Below are 12,283 nucleotides of genomic sequence, written 5' to 3' on the forward strand. Positions count from 1 at the left end.
GCGAAGCCCCTCACCTGCTCATATTAACAGCATTAATATTTCCTCATTTTAAACTTTAGAATTCTCATTTCTTATTTCCATTGATGACCCTCTTTTGTATTTCAAATGACCTGAGTATATGAGGCAATATATGAGGATAAGCAGAAATTCATTAGTGTCAACTACAATAATGTGTTTCAAAAATCTTTTTTATAATGGAAATTTAAGAATGTATGGCCAAGTAGAAAGAAGTACCCATTGTCTTTTGTCAAAAATTATCAACCAATTCTTTTCGATTCTTTTTCAAGAATGTTTTGATTATATGTATCAAATATCCCTGTCAAAGAGAAAGTCATGTGCTTTCCCACTATCTTTATGGCTGGTCACTTATTTGGATGTCAGAGAGAAATATGTACTTAATTTTCTTATTTTGACCCAAACAATTTATATATTCCAATTCATTTTTAAAGATTCCAAAAAGAGGTATGAGTTAAGAAACTTTGGTAGAGTAGTTGCAGTGTTTTCAAAAGATACATTTCTAACAGATCTCTTTACACTATCTCCAAATTTCCAACTATTATATAGAAACAGCATGAAAATAATTCAGATAAGAGTGAAAGGAACGTGGAACATCCCAGACAACTATATTGAAATAAGTAAGAAATAAAGATTTTCTAAGTGAGATTTTGTAAAGTAGAAAATCTTATGTGATTATCTCGCAGTATAGAATATTCATTTTATGAATATTTTATTAGTTTCCTCCAGCTTAAACATTTTGTGGCCCTGTTGGTTCTAAAAATTGGCCCCATTTTTCCTTTTGAAACAGGAAATGCTACAGTGCTTAAAGTCAAGTTTTATTCCGTTCCTTTCCCTCCTTGAATCTCCTATCTGCAATTCAACTAAAACTTCCATTTGTATAAGCTCAAAATTGTCAGTCAATTAAGGTTTGTTTAGATTAGAATTGGTGTGCTAATAGTGGGTTAAGAGTTCAAATGGCAACTGTTTTGCATGTTACAACTTAAAAATGCCTCCTTTTCTTTAAAAGTTAAAGCTAAAAGTTTTTTTTTTTTTTTTTTTTTTTTTTTTTTTTTTTTTTGGCCGCACTGTGTTTGGGATCTTAGTTCCCCAACCAGGGATCGAACTGGTGACCCCTGCAGTGGAAGTACAGACCTCCAGGGAAGTCCCCTAAAGGTCCTTAAGCATTAAGTAAAAATATAATTAAGTTTCAGTCTCTGTCCACTGAACAGGAAAAATGAATTTAGCTTCAAAATCTCAAATTATCTAAATCAATCTTGCTACTGGGAAATCTGAGACATTAAAAACAAGATTTCAAAAGGTTCAACGTTTATAAATTTTTTTTTTTTTGGTTTAGATACTGTTACAAATCATAAAAGACATATCTAGTATATACTCCAGCTTTTCAAATAAGTCAGAAAGAAAACTATTTCTACCAAAAGATAGTACTATTTCTGGCTTTGGTTTAAGCTAAGGGAATTCTGAAGCAATTTTTTCAAAGGATTTTAAAAAATGAACACTGTTGGAACAAAGGTGAAGATAAGTTAGAGTTCTGGAAGGTGAGTTCCTCTGTTTCCCCAACCCCCAGCTTTTTTTTAACTTGGCTTGAAGGGATGAATAGTGTACAACCTGAGCCATTGATCTCATTACATTCATATTTTACACATTCTAAATGTGAAGCCAATTCCAAAGATCAAGGAATAGCTAGAAGATTATATTTAAGTAAGGCATAGTAGGTGATCAATAAATATTTATTAAATGACTAAATATGAGAAAAATAAGCATAATAAATTACACAAAGGAATGTCTTTCTAATATTTCCTTGAATTAAAGTTTAATATCTTATAGAAATACCTGTATCCTTTCATAAGATAAAATCCAAAACTATATAATCAACCTGAACCAGGTAAATACATACTGTGAAAACACATGCCATTCAGAGAGCTGACGACTTTTAATAACTCCTGAAAAGTGAAAAGCATGGTTTTTAAGACAAAACAATGTTCTGTTACTCACTTGGCAGATTTTACGACTTTGGGCAAGGTATCTAACCTCTTTTTTTTTTTTTTTTTTTGCAGTACACGGGCCTCTCACTGTTGTGGCCTCTCCCGTTGCGGAGCACAGGCTCTGGACGCGCAGGCTCAGTGGCCATGGCTCACGGGCCCAGCCGCTCTGTGGCATGTGGGATCTTCCTGGACCGGGGCATGAACCCGTGACCCGTGTCCCCTGCGTCGGCAGGCGGACTCTCTCAACCACTGCGCCACCAGGGAAGCCCTCTAACCTCTTTGAGCTTCAGTTTCCTCATCTGCAAAATGAGGATGATAATAATATCTTCTCCAAACAGAGCTGTAGTGAAGACTGAGATAAGATAAATAAGATGTCAAACATAGAGCTTGTCACATAGTAAGAGAATTGTATTTTTTACAAAGGGGCTGTCAACTACATGGAGTAACATTTGCTGAGCCAGGTAAGGTTAGAAATGATCTTGTTTTTGTACATCTCAAGGATAGATTAATTTTTGAACAAGGCTTATTATTTTGGTTTCATGAACGTCACAGAAGATAGTGACATGAAATTGTTAAAATCAGTGCGCTACATCAGGGATTGGAGAATTTATTTCTTCAGAAGTGGAGATAAATGAAAATGATGCAAATGTGAGGGAAAGAAGAGAAGCCAAACATGGAAGGTTTGGCTACTTCCATAGTGATGTTATAAAATAAATAACAACAAGAGGCTTCCATATGAAAAATAGAAACATGAGAACATTCCTTGAAATTCTAACTGTTAAGGCTTATAGTTTAAATTTTGTGAAACAATCATTTACCAATTTAAAATGAAACAGGAAACAATTATGCAAGGTTATTTCTGTAAAGAGGACATCATGAATGTTAGATTCCCTAAGGAGTTCTTCACTGTATTGGTCATTACAGCTTCATAAATTAAACATAAACACCACCTATGGAGTCCACAGAAATGTGGCACTGAGTATAAAATATAGAAACCCTACCACAGATGACAAAAGGAGAAACACACTTCATGACAAGTAAATAAAGCTCACGTGTCACAATGAAAGAAATAAACCCAGGTGAAGCCAGAGTTCATTTAAGAGCTGAGTGCTATGGAGAAAAGGCCACAATCCCGACTCCCCAGAAACCAGTTCCACATTCCAACCTGAGAGCCCTCCTGCAAACATGCTGTCACAGAGAAAGTAATACCCTGATGGTTGCTGTAGGCTGTGATTGGAGATGATGCCAATGGTAAACTTCTTAAAAACTCTCATGGGAAATGGAGAATTGCCTGGATGAAGTGGCAGAAAGGAATGCGTTATATATTTTTTACACTGGGAATCATAATCCTGGGGTATTAAGAAAAGACCTGTGGAAAATGCGGTGATGAGATGATACCAATCTTCTCTTTCAAAAGTCTTTGCTAATATCACGAGTTAATTCATTTCCCTTTCATTACTTTGTTTCTCCCTACAAACACACATTTCAAGAAGAAATCAATTCTCCACAAAATCAGTTTTAAGAGGAAAAAAAAATTTGTAACAGTTGCAACTTGCAAAGGAAAAAATTAAAGAAGATGGCTTTAATTCTATTGACTCAATAAGTTCAACTTTGTGAAGCTACAGGTTTAGCAATGCTATTCCTTTCAAGGCTTTTTATAAAGTTTTAAAGTCAGAAAATGATATTCTGCCTGTGGTTCTACATACATTTACCTGGTATTTTAGACAGTGCCATCTTTCTGTTTTTTGCATGAAATTCAGAGATAATATTTCTATGATCAGAATTAAGCTGACAATACTGGCCTGTACATAGTAGCTAAAGTAGCCTGCACAAAGTAAATATGTGTAGAAATATGTCTGTAAAGTAAAAAATTAAGATCTTAAAATTCACAGGCTATTAAAGTCCTGTTATTTACTAGTCATATTTTGAGGTACATACACACTTTTCTCTTAGCTATTCAATAGTGCCCCTGCTTTGAACAGTAGACTTAAAGGATATTCAGAGCCTGTTAGTGATATTTCAGGGACTCTGGTTTACACAACCAGAAAACCCACTTATGCTATGGTTTAACACAGTAAGAATAAGAAATTAAACCCCTGAAAAGGCAAATAACATAGGTCAAAGTTGATGTAAAGTATTCTGTTAAAAGAACATGAATCTCATGAGTGGTAAGCTTTTCTAGATTTTAAGAATCTTATACAAGTATCAAGGAGACTATTTTCCTGAGTAACCTAATCAGTTCTTTAAAAGGGAGTGAATCTTCTATTTTACGTAAAAATAGGGGAATCATATTAAATTTTCATTTAATAATCAATTTGGAGGCTTTCCTCTGTCTATGGTTAATGGGACAGGATTGTTACTAATTTAATGTAAATCTTCAGCTACCAGACACAGACCTATACAGCTCTGCAAACTGGAATCTTTGTCGTTAGCCAACATGAGTTTAACAACAAATTACCCAGTTCAAAGAAATCTTTATGGAATTAAGGTGGTGGCAACAATTAAGTTGGCTGTTTGGGCTTTAACCATTTCAATATGATACAGTGACTGCCAAAAAAAAGTTACTCAGAAAAAAGTGCTGTATGAAAATATAGAAATTTCCCCATAAAACAGCTAACTTTTCCCCTTTGGTACCTTCATCTCTTTCAGCCAAGTGCAAAGTGCAAGGCAAAATAAATTAAGGCAAAAGGAAAATAAAATAAGAAAAATGGTGAGGGCGAGCATGTTGTTGACCATGTAAGAAAACATGTGCAAAGTATACCTCAGATACACTATAGGTAGATGAGCACGAGGGAAGCCGAGCCTGGTTTTGCAGTGGGGAAAAGAAAACACTGTTAAAGAGGAAATGATAGCACAGTAAGGGTCTCGGAAGTTTAGAAGGCTCCATCACCAACACATTTGCCAGATAATGAAACAGCCTTATAAAGAGACACTTGAGCTTGAAATCTCAAGGTTCATAGTATTTGAGGAGAACTGTGTGATAAAAAAATACCTGGCTTAAAAAAAAATCCATGATGGAGATGGCTCCCCAGATCAGAATCTGGTATGATCTTGTTCAGAAGACACTCATTTAAGGTTAACAGGGAAGTGGAACACTGGTCACTTTTTCCTATGGTACCACACTGATCTCACTGTCTTAACACTAGCAAACTACATGTGAGATTATTTATAGAATGACTCTATTGTACATTTTCTTGTTACTCTTTAAAGAGGGCACCAATACTGAGGGCATCAGTATTCTGATTCTAATTTCCTGTTCCTACTATTCCATTCTCATTACTGAATCCATTCAGTATTACTGAATCTAAATAAACAAATAAGCCAGTAGCAACACCAAAAAGATAATTAAAAAATGTAACCACAAAACTCTTCTCCAGACCTGTCTTTTATCAGAATGTTTCATTGATTTTTTTGCAATAACTATTTTATACTTAAAACCATGTTTAATCTTCATGACTTTCATTTGATAATTTCCTGGCCTGTTCTTACTTTCTAGGTTGTCACACTGCCACACTCAATTTTGTGGCCTCTTCTTTCATTATGTTGTCAGAATGCCATGTGAGCTAAATATTCTAGCATGCATTTTCTAGTTACAAATTCTTCAGGAAGTTCCAAAATACAAAGTTAGGGTAGGGAAATAAGGTAAAGAAGAAGATTGCACAGTGGAGAAATCAGAAATGTCCTTATTACCTGATCTGTTCTTTAAGTGTATTTCCAGCACCCAGCAGAGCAGAATATAGTAGGCACTCAATAAGGGCTTACTGAATAAGTGAATATACAAAATCTTTTTCTTTTATCCTCAAAAACTGAATTGTGTGAAATAATATTCAGAAGGTTTTACACTTACCATCACAAAGATTTGTGATAAAATGTATCACTGCCACTTAATGAGTTACTATGAGGTAGTTTCTAAAATATGATCAATTCTGTACATATTAAGAAATTAAATCTTTCTTTCAACCACATACATATCTGATTTTCTTTAGCGGGATACTAGTTTTAAGAAAGCTTTCCTCTGCGTGTTTGTTCTGTTCCTATAACTATACCTATAAAACTGAAAAACTTTATCTTCCAAAATAGTTTGAGAGTCTTGTCTTTTCCCCCCCTCACTTCTCCATTTTCAATTACTAGGGAAATTTACTTGTCAAGGAGATCTTTTACTAGTACCCTATTGTCTTAATGTCAATTCTGAGAAGCACCGTAAGCATTAAACACCTCACAGATGTGTCACTTCCACTCCAAATGCTGTCTTAGGCTACTGCAGGTGATTTTTATAAGTAATAGATGGTTCAAAGCAGAAGAAAGATCTTTGTTATTTTTCAGTATAACTGAAACTTCAGAATTGCATTAATTAACTTTACATGTTAAGTGAATTCTATAAAGTGAAAGAGCAAAATTAGCCTGTTTTCCAAAGAGATATTCTTAAAATTGATTTACTGTCATCTTCACCATTATTGTAATTTGGTCATATTACAAAACATTATCTACCAAGATACTCAGGATGTTACATGTTATATATTAAATAGTAAATAAACACATATTATTAATATGAGTAAATGCCAAAATGTCAAACAAGGAAGACTCAGGAGGCTCAATGTTCTACATACAAGAACCAAAAAACATTGAAATTTGCTTAAAGAAAGTAGAGTACATAAACAAATTGATGTTTACTCATTTAAAAGCTACCAAAAGATTATTCATCTAAGGACTAATGTTCCAGTAGTTCTTTCTCACCTCAATCAAAGTAGGCTGATTCAATGTAGACACTTTCAGATTTTTAAGTGCTATATTAAGATATGATGTATTACTTGATCACTTCAGGGTGTCTTTCTTAGTTGTACGAAATTTCCTATAGAAGGTATGATTTTAGGTGAGGTCAAGTAGGAAATTTAGCAAAAATCAAAAGTTGATCGTGGTTTTCAGGGGAAATATCTTTATTAAGATGCAAGGAAGTAATAAACAGAAAAATACAATGTGTACAGCAAAAATACTCTAAAAACACATTTTAAATAAGTTTAAAGAGCAAGAGTGGAATTTATCTTTAAATCTCTATAAGGGGCTCCCCAAAGAAGAGGAATTTATAATCGATACTTTATCCATATGATAGTTCTATATTTGAAGGGTTTAATGTAATTCCATACTGAGTTTACCTTGTGTGCATGTATGTGTGCTTGGCATGTGAAAAGCACAGAATAAAGTGTAAAAAGGAAGAATAAAAACATAAAGGTAGAAAATTCCAGGGGATCAACTCTTTTAAGTGCATGCCTCCATGCAGAATGATCCGAAACCATCCTCAGAAAAAATACGCAGCTCTCCTTTTCTCAGTTTGTAAAATGATGATAATTTCACATAATCTCTGTTATAATAATTTCTTTGTCAATGTCGCCTTGACACACTAACCAGTTTTAGCAGGTGTCAGCAAACTTTTTCTGTAAACAGTCAGATAGTAAATATTTTAGGCTTTATGTGCTATATGGTCTTTGTTGTAACTATTCAACTGCTGTTGTACTGCAAAAGCAACCACAGATTATATGCAAATGAAAGAGTGTGGCTGTGTTTCAATAAAACTTTATTTTTGGGACACTGAAATTTGAATTTCATATAATTTTCCACATGTCACAAAATGATATTCTTTTGATTTCCCCCACATCATTTAAAAGTGCAAAAATTATTCCTAGCTCATGGGCTCACAAAAGAGAAACAGGATTTAGTCCAAGGGCTGTAGTTTGCTGACCCCTGAGTTATAGCATTAATTTAGTGAATAAAAAAGTGCAAAAAACCCGAAGACAATTCATCAACAATATAAGATGAGTTAGTTTAGCACTAAAGCTGGAATGAAGACACTGATCTTGAAAGACATAAAATCACAACCATCTAATTCATTATTTGTATTACTCCATTTCATACCAGTCTTATTTTGGCACTCAGGAAATTATTAAACATTTAAAAACTACACTTCAAAAGATATTACTTTCTGGCTTGATTCAAACATTTTTCTTAAACTTAATAAAAATATAGTCAAGTGATAACTCCTCCCTTACCTTTTTCCACTTCAGATAATACCATCCCTTTGTTTGTGTTAGCATAGCAGGTACTTATAATTATCATATTCCTCCTACTTCATCTCCTTTCTCCTTAGTTCACTTATGTGCCAATAATCTGTCTTCATAAGTCACCTTCCCTTTTACTGTTTGTTAAAGCCTTTAAAAAATTAACATATTTGATTACCCCAAACCTACCTGTATATATTTGTAGCTGAATGGAAATGTATCATCGTATTACATAGACTGAGTGAAAATAAAAAATTTGTGGCTTTGAGGTATTTTTATTCCTCTCCTTTCTTTTCTTTTTGTCTTTATTTCATCAGTACTTATCTACTTTTTTTCTGAATGTTTTAACATTCAAGCTTCCCAGGGCCCTATTGCTCTTTAATGAATTAACTTCAATTTTATAAATTTACCTTGATGTACATTACTTAAAGGAATTCATTTGCATTATCTTATGTTTTCCAATTATCATCTGTCTGCATTACTTTTTAATTACTTTTTTATTGAAGTATAGTTGATGTACAATACTATGTAAATATAGGTGTAACAGTATAGTGAGCCATAATATTAAAGGTTACACTCCATTTACAGCTATTATAAATTATTGACTATATTCCCTGTGTTGTACAATATATCCTTGTAGCTTTATATGTAATAGTTTGTACCTTTTAATCCCTGACCCTTAGGTTGCCCCTTCCCCTTCCCTTTCCCCACTTGTAACCATTAGTTTGTTCTCTATACCTGTGAGTTGGCTTCTTTTTTGTTGTACTCACTAGGTTTGGTGTGTTTTTTAGATTCCACATATAAGTGATATCATACAGTATTTGTCTTTCTCTGTCTGATTTATATACTTCCTACTAGATTCATGCATTAGATTACATGGAAAATTAATTTTTTCCTTTCTGTGGTTTTATTCTTCAGTCATTATTCTCAACACATTATCAATCTACGGATTTGTAGCTATTTTTGCAGTAGTTAAATTAGGCAAACTCTGTTTAGGTACAAGATGATAATTTTATTATTATTAAAATTACTAAAAACTCATTTAGGGTTCAGAATACTTCAGTTTTGTATAAAGTACAGAAAAAGATGATACATTCTTAACTTAGAATTCAAGAATCGAATGCATCCTACTTTTTGCTATAGAAGAGTCCATGTAAAATTAAAAATTATGTTTTCATATGAGAAATAAATAAAATTTAATACTGTTCTAAAAATTACCTCCTAATACAAGTCTACTTTATATCATTGATTATAAGTAATAAATAAAAATGCAGGATTCTTTCCTCTAAAAAATAATACATCATTTAGATGATACCAATTGAAACATGAATAATTTAATTAAATCCTTATCCCAAACTTCTGAATGATGTCTCACCTTCTTCAACTATTAAATAAGATATTTAAGTGGCAACATGGTTCTGAACCTTTCATCTTATTGAAATATTTAGCGATGTTCAATGAATTAAAAGGCATTCATATACTTGCTCTTCTGTGTGGACACCTACAATAAATTTTCACAATGGAATGGTCACTATATGCCAATTTATCTCATTTTAGAAACGAAATCTGCTTATATAGCATATGGTACTTAGAATAACTTTATTCTGCTTCTAAGCAACACTTTTTAATATACAAGGCATAGTTTAAGGCATTCTGGGGCAATAAGAATTAAAGGGAAGGAGAGACACTGAACATTCAGCTAAGATTTTGATTTGTGTCTTTTCCTAGCTGAACTCTGTAGAGAAAATACTATTATTTGCCTTTTGACAATATATTTTTTGTTTTTCTGTACTTTTCTAGTTAACAGGCGTCTTAGAAGGATACACCTTATATTCAATCTTTTTAGAAGAAAGGTAATCAGAACAAAGTGTGACCCAGTGAAATGAAACAAAAGATGAAAACACTGAGACTAGTTATTATGTACTCCACCATGCAGTACAGGTATTGAAAAAAAATTGAAGAGTGGCATGAGAAAACCAATTTCCAAAGCACAGAGATTTCAATTTAACCCTAATCTAACACAAACTCCCTACCATATAGATCTTAGCAAGTCTCAACTTTCTGGTCTTGGTTTCACTGAAAGAAAAATAATATCATTTTTTATGACTGGTTAGGGAAGAGTATGGCACTAAAAACATACATTATCAGAATCTTTTTAGGAGTTTCTAGAATGATATCCAGATATATCTAGACTAACTTAATCATAAAATTCATACTAATCTTTTTTATTTTTTTTTAAAACAGTGGGATAGATTCTGGGGATGACTGTAGGTAATTTTTCAAATTCTCTAAGAATATAACTGAAAAGAAGGACTGGCTCAAAAGAAATAAGTAGAAAAATGAGATGTATTAATTTTCTTTTCTGTTTAGCTATCAGAATTTAATGACTGATATTAATAAAAAACTTTGAACTTTAGTAAATAGAAATTTAATGAAGAGACATACAAAATACACATAGTATATAATTAAAAATAAAGCTGAGAAACCAGAGAATTATCATAGCACTATTATTTTTTATTCTATCCTTCAAAACAAAATTATTATAGCAATATGAATTAAATGTATGACAATAATCTTGGGAGAAGTAAATCAGGGCTAAGTTTCATAGGAACTTCTTTTCAAAGCCTCAGAAATAGGAGGTCAAGGTTAAATAGAGCCAGAAATTATTTACTGTAATATTTTATCTTTTCTTCTACCATATTTATACCATGTACCATTTTAGAGATTTTAATTCCATTTATCTTGAAAAGATATACTCAGGAGAAGGACCAAGCATTCTGAGTCTGACCTATCAGTCACAAAAAATACTATTGTTAGTATGCCTATATGACGTATGTACAGTATTGAGTGGCTATAAGGTATTGTTCTCCTTCAGTGTTGTCCAGGGTATACTAGCCATTATCTCAAGTATTTGTAAGATGTTACATAATAGTGTTCATAGTGAAGATTCTTACTGCCTAATTTTCTTATTTTTAGACAAAAAATGATACCTTATAGTTATTCCCAAAGAGTCTGAGTTAAGAGAAGTCTATTAACTCAGAATAGATGTATCTACTTGCCAGATTACCTATAATGAGACTGTAACACTGAATATTTTCCTTGATAACTGAAACTGAAACATCAGGCCTCTATCACTTGGATCCGGCCCATAATTTATAATCCTGCTGACACATCCAACAAGGGACAGAAGACACAGTAAATGGAAAAGCTCCAAATGAAGTCTCATGAAAAGATCGTCAGAAAATTATACAATTGTATAAGAAACACAGATTTTGAAAAAAAAAAAAAGGTTTTAATTTGCATTGGAGCCAGAATGCTATTAAATCAAATGCAATGTTAGTGTGGCTTAAAGGTCTTCTATGCCAATTTAATCTTTCTTTCATAAATGTGAGCATGAAGCTGCAGTTAGAAAAGAAAGAAAGAGATAGGGAGAAAAGAGACAGAAAGTAAAAAAGATGGAGATGAGAAGACAAACCAATCAGATTTGGAATTACCAGTCAGCAGAAGTTTAGGAAAAAAAAAAAAAAAATCACCGGGTGAAATCGTACATTTACTCTGAGAGAGTATCCTTTCACATTGCCTTCTAGGTGATCTCTGAGCTCCTCCAGCTTTCGATGGAGCTACATGTAAACATCAGAAAATGAATTGAAAAAGCAACTTGGTCTCTTTTCAGTTTTCCTTTTTCCTTTTAAAAATAAGATCATAGCGTTATACATTTCTCACTGCCTTTGGCAAACGTTTCAAAACATCAAAGAACTTTGTATAGCACAAGAATACATGCTCAATAAACTGTGAGTAGGAAGAGAATATTTTATTTTAATTAAAGCCTCTTTTCTCCCCAAAGTGTTAGAGAAAATAAATACCTTAACTATCCTTATAAACCCCTAGAGATTCACTTTAAAATTTTCTATTTTGTAGAAATATGGAATAAAGACATTTAAAATTATGAAATTTGCCTTTCTTTCCCAAACACACTTTTTGATTTAAGGCTGCATCCATATTCAAATAAACTGATTGAATCCTAAAATGTATATTTTGTTCTTATACATATTTATATGTATACACATAATCATATTGCATATACACTTAAAAACAATAAACATACAATTACAACTTGAAGTTCTACACATCCAAAAGCTGAACTTCGAGATAGATAAACACACGTGTACTCGCACACACAATCCAGTTTATAACAGATGGTGCTGCAGTATGGATGCCATTTTACTTCTATTT

The 12,283-nt window shown here is 32.7% G+C and overlaps 1 protein-coding gene across 3 annotated transcripts in view; it reads right to left on the minus strand.

The window, feature by feature from the left end:
• Window positions 1-12,283, minus strand: part of GPHN (gephyrin) — a 609,285-nt gene that overhangs the window by 200,675 nt on the left and 396,327 nt on the right. Inside the window, exon 11 of one of the 3 annotated variants that reach the window (XM_060095978.1) lies at window positions 11,599-11,670. The exons of the other annotated variants lie outside the window; for them this stretch is intronic. Within the exon in view, the coding sequence (XP_059951961.1) occupies window positions 11,599-11,670 (72 nt within the window). The remainder of the gene's footprint in view (window positions 1-11,598; window positions 11,671-12,283) is intronic. 3 annotated transcript variants of the gene reach the window in all.

The sequence above is a fragment of the Mesoplodon densirostris genome, chromosome 4, assembly GCF_025265405.1.
Source record: "Mesoplodon densirostris isolate mMesDen1 chromosome 4, mMesDen1 primary haplotype, whole genome shotgun sequence".
NCBI classification, from domain to species: Eukaryota; Metazoa; Chordata; class Mammalia; order Artiodactyla; family Ziphiidae; genus Mesoplodon; species Mesoplodon densirostris.